The 17,859-nt window shown below is 45.3% G+C and overlaps 1 protein-coding gene across 1 annotated transcript; it reads left to right on the top strand.

The window, feature by feature from the left end:
- The first annotated feature begins 1,898 nt into the window (after positions 1 to 1,898).
- Positions 1,899 to 17,446, top strand: Wbp2nl (WBP2 N-terminal like). The gene is made up of 6 exons (XM_042697919.1): positions 1,899 to 1,960; positions 11,932 to 12,040; positions 12,287 to 12,428; positions 12,854 to 12,946; positions 13,765 to 13,872; positions 16,914 to 17,446. The coding sequence occupies exons 1-6, from the start codon at positions 1,899 to 1,901 to the stop codon at positions 17,444 to 17,446; spliced, it is 1,047 nt and encodes a 348-aa protein (XP_042553853.1).
- The last annotated feature ends 413 nt before the right edge of the window (positions 17,447 to 17,859 follow it).

A 17,859-nucleotide genomic window follows, 5' to 3' on the forward strand; every position in this document is an offset into this window, starting at 1 on the left:
ATGAAATTCATGTCCAATAAACTACTCAGAACAAGCTGGAAGTAGTACACTAGCCTTGAGCAAAAGAAGCTCAGGGACAGTGCCAGGGCCTTCAGTTCAAGCCCTAGAAACAGCTAAATAAATAAATAAATAACCGAAGTAAAAAAGGAATGGAAGCATGACCCAGTGGTAAAGCACATACCTAGCATGTATGATGAGGTCTTGAGTTTAAATCTCAGTACTACCAGGAAAAAAAAAAAAAGCCACAGCTATTAGAGATGGAAGCACTTTATGAGATCAGTTCATTGCAATGTAGCCTAAGGTCAGATTCCAGTCATTATTTCTCAGGATTCTGTATCCCAAATGAATGTTATCACACTTGACTTCATATTTTCTAGGTTTTGCCTTTCTCCATGAAAAATGATGTTTAATGAAATTCCTTGCCCTCCACTTTCTCTCCTGAATGCATAAGGACCAGTTCTGTGGAGAAAAAAAAAAGTGGACCAGAAAGCTATTTTACAATGAATATTTTAAAAAAAGAATTTATACTGAAACACTAACTTGTATCCTCCTTGAATTTAAGCCAGTACTTCTCTTCTTAAGAGGTTCACTCACTTTGGTAACCATCAAACAACATAATTTTCATCTGTATACTATTTTTCTGAAATTGAGCGTGTCATATATTTGCAGTGAGTACGAGGTATGGTTAAAAAAAAAAAATGGTTCAGGGGCTGGGAAGGTGGCTCAGTGGTAGAGCGCTTGCCTTGCATGCCTGAGGCCCTGGGTTCGATTCCTCAGCACCACATAAAGAAAAAAGCCGGAAGTGGCGCTGTGGCTCAAGCGGTAGAGGTTAGCCTTGAGCTGAAGAGCTGAGGGACAGCGCCCAGGCCCAGAGTTCAGGCCCCACGACCTGACCCAAAAAAAAAAAAAGGTTCAGAGGGGTTGGAATTGGAGAAAGATGAGTCACAAGGTTCTTGTGAGTCAAGCAAAATAATGAAGATGGAAATAGAATGGTGACACAAGACAGATAGCAAAAAATGACTGGGAGTGTAGTTTGGTGGATATAAAATATCACAGCCAAAGAAAGCTAAGAGCTCTTCAAGTTCAATACCATGGTACAGATTAGGAAACTGATCTAGAGAATATAATCCTTAGCCTGGCAGTATGGAGACTAGATCTCAGTGCATGGTCCAGTACACAATAACACTACTTATTTTGTGTTTGTATTTGGGGGGAAAAATTGAAATTAGGATGTATTTTATGACTAGTAGCATGTCGGTTTACTTGACAACATTTTCCCTTCGCTGGTACGTTAGTAACTGACAACATCTTGAATTCATGAAACACGGTAATCAAGGTATCTGCGTCCCTTTATTCTAGTATTTGTGAGGTTTAAGGGCAATTAGGACGCACACTACTCTTCAGAGCAACTCTGGTGAGTGGATCCCTCTGGATGCTCACAGTCCCCTTTTAGGGGAGGCAGAGCAGGAATGATGGCCATCACAGGCTCTCTGCGCTCGGTGGAAATTCGCCTTCCACTGTCGGACGACCCACTTCCACAGGTCCTTCTCTGGATCTAGATCCAAGCTTTCTCTGGAGGAAAGCTCTGCTGATCTTTGGAAAAGCAAAACAAACTGATCTTGTCTCTAAAAGCAGCTTCCTGGCCCGCATGGCGTCGCTACCCAGGTGTGACAATCCCTGGAAAAGCCCGAAGGAAGCAGGCCAGAGGCACCTCTCACCTACCTATTAGGCCCTCCCCATCCGGGGGCGGGACCCACTAAATTTCACGTGACAGCGGCCTCGCCCACTCACGGCAGCCTTTGCGCCATAATCCCCGCCCCTCTCCTGGCCCCGCCCCTTGCCTTAGCTCCGGTCCCTCCCCTTCCCATCCAAGGGGCGGCGGGAGGGGCCGGAGCAAGATGGCGGTGAACCTGAGCCACAGTGAGAACCGCCGCGGGGTGGTCGTCCCTCAAGGCGAAAGGTGACTGAGGGGATGCCCGGATTGCGGCGGAGGCGAGGCGGGAGGAGATAAGTGGGGTAGCCCGGGCCGGTTCTCTCGCCGTTTCACTTTCCCGCCTTTTTTGGGCACGTGGTCCTGGAAGATGGCGGGCGGGCCCGGAGCACGTGACCCGACGCGTGGCGGGCGCGGTGGGAGCGGCGTCCCGCGGCGGCGGCGGGCACTGCGCGGAGGCGCCCGCCCCGACGCCCCGGAGTGGGGCCTTGGGGAGGAGGGACGAGGAGGGGCTGTCTGGCACCTTGGGGAAGGATCTGGAGCCTTCGAAGGCCCTTCCCTGGTCCTCGGAATTTCCCAAAGCTCCTTCCACCGCCCGCCCGCCCCAGTCCGGGAGAGATACGCCTGCCCTGCCGTTGGGCAGGTTGAGACGAGGGCCTGGCCTGCGCGGGGCACGTCCCGCATGGCTCCCGCGGCCTCCCCCCCCGGCCCGGGGGAGCGGACCCTTAGCTTTTCCACTGGAGGCTGGCGCTCCACTTCATCTCCACCTCCGGTTTCTTGCTGGTTAATTGGAGATGAGTCCCTTGGATTTGTTTGCCCCGACTTGTTTGGAACTGAAATCCGCAGATCTCTGCCTCCAACCCCCACCCTAAGTAGGATTACAGGTGAGAACCACCAGTGCCCAGCTCATTACAAGTTAAGCATCCCTTATCTAAGAAATCTAAAATCAGGGCTGGGAAATTGGTTCAGTGGTAGAGCGCTTGCCTTGCATGCTTGAGGCCCGGGGTTCGATTCCTCAGCACCACATAAGCAAAAAAAAAAAAAGAAAAAGCCGGAAGTGGCGCTGTGGCTCAAGTGGTAGAGCGCTAGCCTTGAGCTGAAGAGCTGAGGGACAGCACCCAGGCCGAGAGTTCAGGCCTCATGACCTGACCAAAAAAATAAAAAAGAAATCTAAAATTCTCCAACATCCAAAACTTTGCCAGTATTGTCCCGACCTGCAGGACTTCAACAAGGGCAGTGAACCTAAGGGAGAAGGAATGAAGGGACAAGAGACACGAAGGACAGCAAGACAAGGATTCTGATCAAGCTGCCAATTTTTATTTTTCACACAAGGGTATTTATATGCTTGGACTTAGGGCGTGGTGAAAAGGTGGTCTTTAGTAGCTGCAGGGTGTTTACTTAGGGCGTGGTGAAAAGGTGGGATTCTGTAAACTCATCCTAAAGATGGTCCAGTGAGATAGTTAAGCCTATTATGTTGAGAGACTTAACTTTTGGCTCCCAACATCTCCCCCTTTCTTATTTAGAAAATTGACCATCAATTGTTGGCTGCTCTTTTTAAGGGGATGACAGAGGCTCTGTTCCGCTAAGGGCCCAGGGTTTTTCTCCGCTCCCGAGCGAGCGTCCTCACTCGGGGAGAGCGTCCTCACTCGGGGAGGGGAGTTTTACAGGCCTTGGCATGTTTTTTGAGGAGACGGCTTGTGGGTATGCATGCCAACCGTCATGCACCAGAGCTTGCCACTCAGGGGTCTTGGGTTTTGGGATCTCGCGGATCCATCCCCCTGCAGTCTTACCTGCACCCTTGATTTGAGCATTTTTTCTTCCTCCCATAGGTGCATCCTCCCCCAAGCGGAGGAGCCTATAGGAGGAGGGGCGAACCTATTATCCCTTATGGCAAGGGCACAATAGGTCTTGCCCGTTGAATGGTCAGGAGTTATGGAAGGGTTTTCTAAATAAGAAAAAGGAAGGGGGGGGGGTGTTTCCCACATGGCAAAACACTAATTAAAAGCCTGGGGTAAATCCTAGATCTCAATGCCATGGTCTGCCATATCAAGGCGATGGTGATGAACCTGTATGGGCTTAGAAGCCAAGAGATTAATCTGTTATTTAATAAATTCAAACAGGAAGGTCCACGTCTGGAGTTCTAGCTGCATCTGTAAGAGAAAAGGCATCATGGGGGGGGAGGGGGAAGGTTTCCCCTGGGTTGTGATAAGCCATTCACATGTTTAATCAAGCGTTCTGGCAGCCACCTTGGGGCCACTTGTTCTTGATCTAAAAGACAATGAGTGGCAGGGAGTGGTCTACCTGTAGCTTTGGAGGGCACTGCCCCTTGGCTTTGTTTGCCGAAGGGACATTCACGTGCAAAGTGACCAGGTTGTTTACAACCTGGGGACTGAAATGCCTTGGTAAAGGCAGCACTGAGCCCCATGGCATGAGTGGTCCCTACTCCAGCACAAAGCCTGACGAACTCAGAGAGGTCACCCTTGTTTTTATGTGGCCGGAGGACATCTTGACATGCCGGGTTAGCATTTTCAAAGGCAAGATGTTTAACAAAGGCACTTTCACTTTCACTAGGCCCGAGAAGCCTTTCCGCAGCCAAGTTAAGCCGCGAGACAAAGTCACTGTAGGGTTCATCTGGCCCCTGTCAACTTTTGCCAGGGAAGTAGTAGCCGATCCCTTTTGAGGGAGACGCTTCCAAGCATAAAGCCCAGCATTTTGAATTTGCGCCAAAAATCCGGTAGGAAAGCGCGCTTGTTTAACATTGGTATCAAAGGGCGCATTACCCAAAAGTTTAGTATAGGTCCAGGTTTTTGAAGATGTTTTAGCCAATTTTTTTTTTTTGCGCGGTCTCTCTACATTGTTCCTTAAAGTCCGCATTCTATAAAACAAAATCACCCCCACTAAGGGTGGCGTGGGCCAGGAACTTCCAATCATTAGGGGTGAGCCAGTGAGCACTTTGGTTTTCTAACAAGACTAATGTATAAGGGGCAGTCGGGCCATATTGGGCACATGCATTTTTAAGCTTTTCAACAAACCGGAGGCTAGGCCTCTTATACTCTTGTTGGCCTTTTCCCTGGGTGGGTTGTTCCTCTTCATCCCCAGTATGCTGCTCCTCATCCTCCTTTTCCTCCTCTTCTGATTCATCCTCTCTCCCCCACCCTGAGGTCCTATCTGTCTGGCTCCGAGTTACTGGAAAGGCGAGGACTGATTGATGGCGTGATCTAACCTTAATTTTATTAGGCGGTTTTGGCGTATCAGCCAAGGCCAGTGTGCGGAGTTCATAAGGGACCGCAGTTCTTTTAAAAGTTGAAGGTGTTCTCGCCTATGTTGAAGGGCCTCGCGTAAAGGGGCCAGGTTAGGTAAAGGGGGGAGAGAAAAACATCTGGATCTGGAGGGGCAGTGGGCCCTTGAAGGGCCGGGCCACAAAAGGAAGGGATTTTCAGTAAATTGACCATCAGGCGTATCTAATACAACCGATGGGCAACCCGAGGGAGGCTGAGAGGCATGCTGAAGAACCTCCTCTCCCGTTTTTACAAGTTTTAAAATTCCACTATCAAATAGAGAACATTTTAAAACTTCATTAATCAAATTCCAATAGGAAAAGGCGGTAGCAGGAACCTTTTCCAGACCGAACGTCTCATAATAATCTGTTAAACAATGTCCTACTCTTTGCCATCTTTTTGCATCTATGATTCCTACGAGTCCTCTATGAATGAGAAAAATAATTCTAAATCCTTTTTCTTAACCCGTGTTCCTCGTGTCTTGAAGGCCTACTTGAGATCTGACAGAAATAGATCATGTGACGAATTGCTTGTCCCTTGGTGGGTCACTCACCATGCGCCGTCCCCACTCTCCTCCTGGATCTGTCTCTCAGCGGGGTCTGTTGAGGCGATCTCGAGATCTCGGACTGTACTTGGCCAAGTTTTCCCGGAGGACGGCGTTCCTTCCTCAGTCAGAGGCTCGTGCCCCACGTTGGGCGCCAGTTGTCCCGACCTGCAGGACTTCAACGAGGGCAATGAACCTAAGCGAGAAGGAATGAAGGGACAAGAGACACGAAGAAGGACAGCAAGACAAGGATTCTGATCAAGCTGCCAATTTTTATTTTTCACACAAGGGTATTTATATGCTTGGACTTGGGGCGTGGTGAAAAGGTGGTCTTTAGTAGCTGCAGGGTGTTTACTTAGGGCGTGGTGAAAAGGTGGGATTCTGTAAACTCATCCTAAAGATGGTCCAGTGAGATAGTTAAGCCTATTATGTTGAGAGACTTAACTTTTGGCTCCCAACAAGTATGATGCCTCAAGTGGAAATTAATTCCTTCCTTCCTTCCTTTTTTTGTCCGTTGTGAGGCTTGGACTCTGGGCCTGGGCGCTGTCCCTCAGCTCTTCAGCTCAAGGCCAGCACTCTACCACTTGAGCCACAGTGCCACTTCCGGCTTTTTTCTGCTAATGTGGTGCTGAGGAATTGAACCCAGGGCCTCATGCATGCAAGGCAAGCACTCTACCACTGAGCCACCTTCCCAGCCCAAAAATTCTCTATGGAACTTTTTTTCACATGCAACACTGTTAAAAATATTGTATGTATAAATTGCATTTGAAATATAAATGAATTCTATGTTTAGACTCAGTCTCGAAAATCTTACCATGAGTATGAAATTTTCCAAAATCCAAACTATCCCAAGCATTTTGATAAGGGCTTCTTAATTTATTCTAAAAAATCAGTATACGTGGTTCAGGCCTCTAATCCTAGCTATTGGGAGGCTGAGATCAGGAGAATTGAGGTTTGAAGCCAACCTGGGCAGAAAAGTCTGTGAGACTCCATCTCAGCTGAAGAAGCTGGTAGGAAGCAGCATCCCATTAAAAAAATATATAGGGCTGGGAAGGTGGCTCAGTGGTAGAGCGCTTGCCTTGCATGCATGAGGCCCTGGGTTCGATTCCTCAGCACCACATAAGCAAAAAGAAAAAAGCCGGAAGTGGCACTGTGTCTCAAGTGGTAGAGTGCTAGCCTTGAGCTGAAGAGCTGAGGGACAGCGTCCAGGCCCAGAGTTCAGGCCCCACGACCCGACCCCAAAATAAAAAAAAAGAAAGAAAAAAGGTATACTGTGAGTCAGGCACCGATGACTCACTCCTATAATCATAGCTACTCAGGAGGCTGAGATCTAAGAATCAAGGTGTAAAGCCAGCCCAGTTAGACAAATCTGAGAGAGACTTGTCTCCTCCTTTAACCAGCAAAAAGTGGGGCATGGCTCAAGTGATAGAGCATCATCATTGACTGAAAAGGCTAAGCAAAACCATGAGGTCCAGAATTCAAGTCCAAGTACCATTGTGCTTGCGCGCGTGTGTGCGTGCGCACACACGCACACATACACAGACACCTACACACCTACCTAGTGCAAAAAAGGAGGCATGACTTAGTGGTAGAACACCTGCCTACAGAAGTGCAAGCCCTTATGTTCAAACCCCAGTACTGCCAAAAAGGAAATAAAATCCGAATTTGTTAGTAATTAATCATGAAGGGAATGACTTTTAATAATGTAAGTAAAAATACTAACAATGATCATAGTGATGTTGTCATCCCATGAAAAAAGTATGAAAATGATTTAGTTGATATTTTATTGTGAAATTTATTCATTTCTCCTTGGTTTACACAAGGACTTCTGAAATAAATTCAGTCTTTAAAGCAGAAACATCAAAAAGCATATTTCAACAGGACTTCCTAAAAGGAAATTTGGGGGCAGGGGACGTAGACTTTTTAATTAATTTTATATACAAAGTATTATATTTACGCTAAAATATCTATTGCAAAACTGCCCTACAATATATTGTTTCAATACTCCCAAGTGCCCATTTCGCCTTAAGCCTTTCCCCAAACTGTCCACATTAAATAATTCCCCTTTACTCCTTTTCCTGAGCCCTGGTAAGAACCATCCTACTTTGTTCCTATGTATTTGCTTCAGATACTCATATCAGTGAAATCCTGTAGTATTTGTCCTTTGTGACTGGTTTATTTAATTTTTTAGTTTCCTCAAGATTTGTCCAGGTTGTAGCAGTAAAGGTTGGTCAAAGGAGATTATCATACAGTTCAGGCAGAAGAGAGTTTATTTGGAGAGCCAAACCACCAGGCTGCATGCTAGAGCAGGGTGTAGCAACCTGACTTAGTTGCTGGATGTGTTGTATTATCTAGGGCAAAAGGTGGAAGTTGCCTTAGAGTCTAGGGCCCTTTTACTAAATCACAGTCAGGCGCTTGATGATTACTTGGTGATTACAGGTTTCCAGCAGGTAATTTCTGGCAAGGCTACAGTACTGTCTTTTGTGAAGAGAAAGTTAGGGAAAGTGGGCTGTTATCCTGGGCTGACCTAAAAGTAGCGTGTTACAGCATTTCTTTTCAAGTTTGAATACTATTCCATTGTATAAGGTTCCATATTTTGTTTATCTTTAGATCTATTGATAGGTATTTAGGTTACTTATACTCTTGGCTATAGTAACTAGTGATAATATGAATATAAGTAAAACCATGAGAACTCTTTATATACAAAAAAATGGTTCCACAGAGATAGGTTGTTGTTGTAGCACTGTTCTCTCCAAATCTCTGTTCCCTCCAGATCTCTGTTTCCAAAACTTTTCTTTGTTCCAGTCCTGGGACTTGAACTCAGGGCCTGGATGCTATCTCTGAACTTTTGTTCAAGGCTAGTGCTCTATCACTTGTGCCACTGCTCCACTACCAGCTTTTATAGTCGTTGACTAAAGAGAACTATGTCATGGACTTTGCTGTCTGGGCTGGTTTCGAACTGAGATCTGAGGATCTCAGCCTCCTGAATAGCTAGGATTACAGGCATGAACCACTGGCACCTGGACCAGACTCATTTTTAACTGTAAGACCACCTGGGCTAGGTTATAGCAGCAAGTCACATGTAATCATAATAGCATTGATCACCCTTTCTTGGTTGACTCAATAGTTATGTATGGTCTCTTGTTCAGTTTACATTTGTCCACAGGCAATAAGTATTCTTTTGTAATATATTATTCTCTTGAAATATGAAGTCAGGTCAATTGCTGTTATTACAAGCTCAAACAAATGTTTTTAACAGCCACTTACTTAGTTTCTGGAAATTGTCTAAAGAGTTTTGGGAGGTCAAGCTGGTGACATTGTCAGGCTTCTGCTAAGCTCACATCTCAGCTGAGTGCCATCATAATAGAGAGCAAATGGTGTGTGTGTGTGCGTGTGAGCGCCTGTATAGCTTTCTTTGTTTTTGTGTTGTTTTTGGTGTGTCAGTACCAAAATTTGAGCCTGTATGCTTTTGTTTTGGTCGGTTGTAGGGCTTGAACACTAGGTCTGGGCCCTGTCCCTCAGCTCTTCAGCTCAAGGCCACAGCACCACTTCCGGTTTTCTGGTGGTTAATTGGAGATGAGTCTGACAGACTTGCTAGCTTTGAACTGTGATCCTCGGATCTCAGTCTCCTGAGGATTACAGGAGTGAGCCTGTATATATAACTTTTGATTAGATTTCAGAATTCTGAAAACATTGATTGATGGATTTTACCAGTTTATGCATTGCTTTTGTGGCAAGGTTGACATTCCAGGTTTCCTATTTTGCTATTTTTCTAATATTCTGTATTTTCTTAAACTTAAAGAAAAGTGAGGTGCTTGTGGCTCAGCCTATATCCTGGCTACTCAGGAGGCTGAGATCTGAGAATGGTAGTTCAAAATCAGTCCAGGCAGGAAAGTCTGAAATTCTTATCTCCAATTAACTACCAAAAAGCCAGAAATGGAGCTTATCTCAAGTGCTAGAGCGCTAGTCTTGAGTACAAAAGCTCAAGAACAGTGCCAAGGCCCCGAGTTCAAGTCCCAGGACTGGTACATGTGTGTGACTGTGTGTATATGGGTGTGTGTAGGCACACACACACACACACACACACACAGCCCTTTCCTTTTCGTCTGCATGCTACTACTCTAATTCCACTTCTTATTGCCTTATATCAGAACTATTTTACAAACTCAAACTGAACCTTGCAGTGTACCACGTCCTCAGCCATGTGATTCCCTCAGAAATATGCAGCCTCCTCCAGGTCTGTCAAATGATGCTTCGAGGCTCTAATCCCCGCTAGGCCCTCTTTACTGTACCCCACTGTTGACAATCCTCTTTTTTTATTTTTGTTCGGTCATGGGGCTTGAACTCTGGGTTTGGGCGCTGTCCCTCAGCTCTCCAGCTCAAGGCTAGCGCTCAACCACTTGAGCCACAGCGCCACTTCTGGTTTTCTGGTGGTTCATTGGAGATGAGTCTCACGAACTTTCCTGCCCGGGCTGGCTTTGAACCAAGCTCCTTAGCTCTCAGCCTCTAGTAGCTAGGATTACAGGCGTGAGCCACCAGCACCTGGCGACAGTCCTCACTCTTAACTTTGTTCGCTAACTTTGCTCCTGTGCTTTGGGTGTGATGAAGCCCCACTGCCCAGTTTCCCCCACCTGTGCAGTTTGCTTTCTGTTATCCATTCCTGCTGATTGGATTGGCCCCTCCTTCCCCTCTGCCCACTGAAATGCTGCCTTTCTCTTCAATCAGCCCAAACTACTGCTCTCCTATGAGGCCATTCATAATTGTTTCTCCCATTAAATTGCTGTGACATTTGTGTTCCACGTTCAACATGTGGGTCACCTATTGCTAGTGTGTCACCTATGTCACTTTTCATTTATTCATCCAACATATATTTTAGCAACACTTCATCTGTGCTGGGGCTATGGTAGCAAAGAAGGCAGTCATTGTCTAAAATCAGGGGAGGACATCGAACAGATAAACACACAGGTTTAGTAATTATTAAGAAAGAAAAGCTGGGCGCCAGTGGCTCACGCCTGTAATCCTAGCTACTCATGAGGCTGAGATCTGAGGATTGTGGTTCAAAGCCAGCCCAGGCAGGAAAGTCTCCAATAAACCACTAGAAAACCGGAAGTGGCGCTGTAGCTCAAGTGGTAGAGTGCTTTCCTTGAGCTGAAGAGCGCAGGGATAGCGCCCAAGCCCAGAGTTCAAGCCCCACGAACGACCAAAAAAAAAAAAAAGAAAGAAAAAAGCCAAGAGGAGTCTGGGAGTGGGAAAAGGATGAGTCTAAGCTTCCTAAGTTAAGATAAAAGGGAACATCTTACCTTACCTACCTTCTTTAAAGAATGTTTCTTCAAAGAAACTCACACCTGTATTCTAAGAACTCAGAAAGCTGAGATCTGAGATCACAGTTGGAAGCCAGCCTAGGCAGAAATTTTGTGAGACTCTTATCTCTAACCAGCAAAAAGCTAGAAGTGTGGCTTTGGTAGAGCACTAGCCTTGAGCAAAAAAAAATGAAGGGAGCTGGGTATTGGTGGCTCATGCCTGTAATCCTAGCTACTTAGGAGGTTGGAGATCTGAGGATGTGGTTCAAAGCCAGCTTGGGCAGAAAAGTCCCTGTGAAACTCATCTCGTTAACCACTAAAAAACTGGAAGTGGCTCTGTGGCTCAAGTGGTAGAGTGCTAGCCTTGAGAGCAAAGAGGCTTAGGGACAGTGCGCAGGCCCTGAGTTCAAGCCTGAGGACTGGCAAAAAAAAAAAAAGGAGGGGCTGGGAAGGTGGCTCAGTGGTAAAGCGATTGCCTTGCATGCCTGAGGCCCTGGGTTCAATTCCTCAGCACCACATAAGCAAAAAGAAAAAAGCCGGAAGTGGGGCTGTGGCTCAAGTGGTAGAGCGCTAGCCTTGAGCTGAAGAGCTGAGGGACAGCGCCCAGGCCCAGAGTTCAGGCCCCACGACCAGACCCAAAAAAAAAAAAAAAAAAAAAGGAGTATGTCTTGGTCCTGAGCCAGACCCAGTACTGGCCTGCGTACCCATGCACATGCTTGTGCGCACACGCATGCACCCATACACAGAGAAACATCTCAGTACTTTACATGTACTGCCCAAGAAATATAATAATTAATGAATAAACATTGAGAAGAAAAATAAAATCCAGTGATAGAAGAGCAAGAGTAAATAAGACCAAACAGTTCCTTTATGTTTAATTAAAATAGTAAGAGTAACAACTGACATTTATTGAGCACTTACTGGACTACACAATGTACTAAGTGTGAATGTGTCATTTTGACATGTTTTCTTCTTTTTGGATGGTACCAGGGATTGAACTCATGGCCTTGCACATGCTAGAAAAATAATGCTGAGTTCTATGTGCAGCCATTTTAGTAAGTTCTTAATTGTGTGCTGTCGGTCATTCCTTTTCTGCAGTATCTTGAAGCAGTGTTCAGATGTGGAGCTCTCCTTCCCACACTCACCGCGGGGCTCCAACTTCTTTAATGGTACAAAGAGGGGAACGTTGTTTCTCACTTCATTCCGGGTAATTTCCACTTCTCCTTTGATTTACCGATTAATTCCACATTTGTTTTCCTTCAAATTGGAGAGAAGTTAAACATTGTTTTTCAAAGTATTTTAAAAACCAATTTACTTTGAGGCTTTTTTTTTTTTTTATGAGGAATTGACTAGGAATTTGGCCTAGAATGCCAAAGCAGCCTTGACTTGTCCTTATAAGTCTATCCATGGACAAACTCTGTATTCCTTTTCCAAAGTTTCTTTCCTCACATAGGTGATTTTTGTGACTTCGCACTCGGTCAGTGATCCCATGTTGTCTTTTATGATGCCGTTTGGTCTGATGAAGAACTGCACTATTGAACAACCAGTGTTTGGTGCAAACTACATTCAAGGGACCATTCAGGCAGCTCCAGATGGTAAGTTCCAGATGGTAATTCCCCCTCACAAGTGGAATTTTTGGATCCATTGTAATCCTAGCTACTTGGGAGGCTGGGATCTGACCATTGTGGTTTGAAGCCAGCCTGGGAAGGAAAATCCAGGAGACTCATCTCCAGTTAACCATTATAAAAGCCCAATGTGGAGCTGTGGCCCAAGTGGTAGGGTGCCAGTCTTGAGTGAAAAGGTTAAGGGAGTGTACCCAGTTCTGAGTTCCAGCCCTAGTACTAGCATAAAACAAACAAAAAAGGAATCTGCTTTTTTTTCCTTTAGAAGGGTTGAGGTTCAAACTTGGCTGTCATTGGAGTTCAAAGCAAATCAGCCTGCTCGGGGCACTGTTTCTTCAGCGGCAGTCCTTGTGCTGCCAGCGGCGCCAGTCTCTGAGTCTGTGCCTTTTCTCCCCCAGGTGGCTGGGAAGGCCAGGCTATGTTTAAACTAGTCTTCCGGAAAGGAGGTGCCATCCACTTTGCCCAGCTGATGATGCAAGCTGCTTCTGCTGGTGAGCAGTGCTCATGAAGATTCAAGGAACTGACGCGGGACAATTATTTGGGCAAAATTTGTTATCCAGCAGGCATTTCTTGGGCCTACCTGCTATCTGCCAGTCCCAAACTAAGGCAGAGACCACCAAGACTATTTAGGGGGAGACTGTGGTTTAGTGGGGACTTGCACAAAGCTACCTAGAAGATTAATTCTACCTGATTGCCTTTTGTTCTTTAATTCTGGTCTCTTGTACTCATGAGTGAGCCCCAGGTGCTTTAGCTGTTCTTCCTGTGGAATGGCTTTGGATCTTCTAGCCTCTCTGGTCTTGTATTTGCTTCTCTTATGTTAGTCTTGTCTTCCATGAGAAGAGAGTGGAGGTACTTTCCTACACAGAGAACTCAAACTTTGACCACAAATTATCTTTTTGTGCTGTATTTTTGTCTAACCTACCCTTGCTTTATTCTCCAACCAGTTGGGGACTTTTTTGTACCTTATTCTGTTTCAACTGAGTCTTCATGCTATTTGGTGTGCTAGGAATGCACTTTTCCTCTCCCTTGTCTTCCCCCTCCAATTCTAGTAGGGACAGACATGTTATATATACATAGGGCTCTATCAAGCTGACCTCAAATGTGTAGTACTTCTCCTCAGTCTCCTGAGTGCTGGGATTACAGGCAGGCACCACCATACCTAGCTCTGTATATACATTTATTTTGATTCCCTGAAGTGTTACTGGATATACATGCAAAGTGGTGGTTAATATTCTGTTAAGTATTTTGATAGCTGCTATATTATCTGTCTTAAAAGAATTCCTATTTTTGCCAAACTTTATTTTCTCAGCTGCTCATGGAGTTCCACTTGGTGTCCCAAATTACTGGATCAGCCCTCCAGGAATTTATGTCGTTACTGGGGAGGGGAGCATGTGCACTCCAGAGACACCTTGTCAAGGTAAGATATGCTGAGGAGATGGAAGAATATGCCAGATGACTTCAGAATTACTCTCTGTAGCCTTGCCTAAACTGCTGCAGATATAGCCTAAGTTTGGGGTTTAGAAAATGGTTGAGTAGAGCTGGGAAGGTGGCTAGTGGTAGAGTGCTTGCCTTGCATGCATGAAGCCTTGGGTTCGAGTCCTCAGTATCACATACACAGAAAAGGCTAGAAGTGGCATTGTGGCTTAAGTGGTAGAGTGCTAGTCTTGAGCAAAAGAAGCTCAGAGACAGTGCCTAGGCCCTTAGTTCAAGCCCCAGACAAAGAAGGAGAGAGAGAGAGAGGGAGGGAAGGAGGGGAAAGAAAGAAGAGAAGGAAAAAAAAGAAAAGAAAGGAAAGAAAGAAAGACAAATAAATGGTCGAGTCCATACTTTGTTTCCAAATTAAAATCCAGTGGCAATTTAGCAAATTAGACTTGAAGCTCAGAGTTACTGCGTCTATGTGTGCTTGTCTTAGAGCTTGAATTCAGGTGCCTTAGCTTTTTGCACAAAGGCGGGTGCTTTACCGCTTGAGGTACACCTTACAGACTTTCCTGCTTGGGCTGGCTTTGAAACAAGATCCTCAGATCTCAGCCTCCTGAATAGCTAGGATTATAGGCACTTGGCTAGCTCTCCTTGTGATTTCTTGGGCTCTTCTTGTTCTCTCCTTGGAATACAGTTTCTCCTTTGTTACTTTGATTCTTTTCAATCAGCATCCTGAGTTCTAGGAGTAAAGATGTGTACTACTACATGTGTCTATTCATTCCTGCTTCAATATTTTTTACTTTCTAGCATTTTCTTTTTTTAATTAAAATCTACTTTATTAAAACTGTAGATGAATAAAAATATCTAGAGCACATGATCTCAGTAAGAGCTTTGCCATCTTCAGAAGATTGCTGTAGCTTAGGCATGCTGCTTCTCAGTTCTCAGATGGCTGCAGTTGCTCAGTATTCCTCATTATACCATTCCATTTCCCATTGAAGAAAAAATGAGGCCCAGGATAGACAATGATAGAATATTAGTATTTTCCTGACATCAATCTTGATGGATATAGAAAAAAGTATTCAACTATGGGAATATGGAGACAATTAAATACACTTGAAGTTGCTTAGGTAGTTGTCTGGGTAAAATGGAGAAGCCAACCATTTGACCTGCATGGGTGGATAAAGTTGCAGGTTGTGACAAAGATTTGGCTTGCTCAGTAATGCATGAGATTGGTGACACTTCTTTTTTGGCTGGTTAATTGGAAGTAAGAGTCTGTTGGATTTGTATGCTTGGGCTGGCTTCAAACTACTATTCTCAGATTTCAGTTTCTTGAGTAGGTAGGATGATAGGCATGAGCCACTAGCACCCAGCCCTAGGCACCAGTTCTTGGAGTGGTGAAATTCTTTTGAAGTAAATGTTAGTGAAGGTTGCTAGGGATTAGTGGCTCATACCTGTTGTAATCCTAGCTACTCGGAAGGTTGAGATCTGAGAAATTGAAATTTGGGCCAGCTCAGGGAGAAAAGTTTGTTAGATTTCATTGTCAAAATCAGCAGGGCTGGGAATGTGGCTTAGGGGTAGCGTGTTTGCCTAGCATGCATGAAACCTTGGGTTTGATTATTCATTACGACATAAACAGAAAAAGCCAGAAGTGGAGCTGTGGCTCAATTGGTAGGGTGTTAGCTTTGAGCAAAAGAAGCTCAGGGACAGTGCCCAGGCCCTGAGTTCAAGCCCCAAGACTGGCACAAAAACAAAAAAAAACAATCAGCAAAGTTGTGCGCCAGTGGCTCATGCAAGGCAAGGAGATCTGAGGATCGTGGTTCTAAACCATCTTTGATGAATGCAGGAAAAGCCATTGACTATGAGTTCATGTGAAGTTGGAGCTAGCCCTGCTTAGTGTGCTCCCATGCACCTGGTTGTGAACTTAAGAGGCAGGTGTGAAAGGCTTTTGCACCAGGAACTCAACATCATTCTGTTTGGGAACTACCTGATTTGAACACCAGAGTCTTCATTGAAATTATTAGTTGAGTCATTTGGTTTACAGTACTTAAGGAATTTGTTTAAAAATTTTTTTTTATAAAATTAGAACAAATGTATTAGTAAAGAAGAGCTGGGTTCATAATATAGAATATATCATATGCTATTTACTTACCATCTAGCATTTAATATCCTCAATTTAAGCATATATACCGATTAGCTTTACAATTGTCCAATCACTTTGGGGATTGTAATCAAGGAAATAAAATTTATTGCAATATTAATTGGAAATAAAATGCTCTCCAGCATCAAGGAAATTACGTAGCTTTTATTCACGTGCTGAAATATGATCCAGTTTTTAATGTATGTAGTAAATGTAAGAAACAGTTAACAGAAAAGAGCTATGTAAAACTATGATCAATATGATCATGGTGATATAAAGATATATGCAAATTCTACAAAGAAATACCATAAATATTGTTTGGTGACAGAATTAAAGATGACTTTTTCTTTTTTTCTTTTTTTTTTGTCAGTCATGGGGCTTTGAACTCTGGGCCTGGGCGCTGTCCCTCAGCTCTTCAGCTCAAGGCGAGCGCTCTACCACTTGAGCTACAGCGCCACTTCTGGTTTTCTAGTGGTTTATTGGAGATAGGAGTCTCACGGTCTTTCCTGCCCGGGCTGGCTTTGAACCGCGATTCTCAGATCTCAGCCTCCTGAGTAGTTAGGATTTACAGGCGTGAGCCATTGGCGCCCGGCTAAAGATGACTTTTTCTGTATTCACCCTCTTCTCTTTTCTAAAGAATATGTCCCAATCCAATTTTTATTTAGCAAAATATGTATCTATGCCCAACTTTATGTATAGATCTGACCATGGGTGGTTCAAATCTCAACAACAGGCACTGATAAAAACCTTCCACTGGCCATGTATAAAGGAAAACGTTTGGCGTTGCTCTGTTCAAATTCTCTATCACTTTGCTTCAGCATTACTTTCTAAGTTCTTCTTTCTCACTTATTCTTTATCCACAGGATAATTCAGTATTTTTTCCTTCTTTTTGGCATTCCCAGTTTTTGTATATGGAGCACCCCCTGTGGGATATGGAGCCCCTCCTCCGGTATATGGCGCCCCTCCTCCTGGATATGGAGCCCCCTCTGCAGGATATAGAGTACCCCCTGCAGGATACCGAGCCCCCACAGCTGGATACGGGGTCCCTCCACCAGCATACGGCCCGCCTCCTGCTTATGGAGCCCCAAGCCCTGCATATGGAGTCCCGCCTCCTGTGTATGGAGCCCCACCTCCCCCACACGGAGTCCCACCTCCTGCCTATGGAGCCCCACCTTCCGCACACGGAGCCTCGCCCCCTGCATATGGAGCTCCGCCCTCCGGATATGAAGTCTCTCCCGCAGGAATGGAGGCCCAGCTTGTTGGACATGGAGCCTCCCCTTCTGGGTACCCATCCCCACTTCCTGTACCCAGAGTCCCACCTGCAGCCCCACCTGCTGCCCCACCTGCCAACTCTGTGGCAGGTCAGACTCCTGGAAATGAGGCTTCGCCTCCCTCTACCTCCTCTCCGCCCAATTCTGGTCCTTCTAAGATGTAAGCCTTGATTTACCGAGCAAAAGGACACCCAAACATGGAAATCAAGACATGGAGAACAAACGACTCAGGTATATGATCACAGACCCATGCCAGGTGGTTAAGTCACACTTTGAAAGGGCAAGTCTTAAGGGAAAGCCAAGCTTTACTGTCATGTCTCGATTTTAGAAGCAGAGTCAACTTTTGATTAGCCAGGCTAGAGGAGGAGTAGCCCTATTCCTAGTAATTTGGTTGACATTAGCTGTGTTGAAACACTCTGAGCTGGCCGCTGGTGGCTCACGCCTGTAATCCTAGCTACTCGGAGGCTGAGGTCTGAGAATCACTGTTCAAAGCCAGCCCAGGCAGGAAAGGTGGTGAAGCTCTTATCTTCAATAAAGTTCTCAGAAAACCGGAAGTGGTGCTATGGCTCAAGTGGTA

The sequence above is a fragment of the Dipodomys spectabilis genome, unplaced genomic scaffold (assembly GCF_019054845.1).
Source record: "Dipodomys spectabilis isolate Male_0828 unplaced genomic scaffold, ASM1905484v1 ptg000230l, whole genome shotgun sequence".
NCBI lineage: Eukaryota > Metazoa > Chordata > Mammalia > Rodentia > Heteromyidae > Dipodomys > Dipodomys spectabilis.

Coding starts and splice junctions, on each gene's coding strand:
- Wbp2nl (XM_042697919.1), top strand. CDS start 1,899: ATGGCGGTGAACCTGAGCCACAGTGAGAACCGCCGCGGGGTGGTCGTC. Junction 12,041..12,286: donor TGTTTCTCACTTCATTCCGG/GTAATTTCCACT, acceptor TTCCTCACATAG/GTGATTTTTGTGACTTCGCA. Junction 13,873..16,913: donor TCCAGAGACACCTTGTCAAG/GTAAGATATGCT, acceptor TGGCATTCCCAG/TTTTTGTATATGGAGCACCC.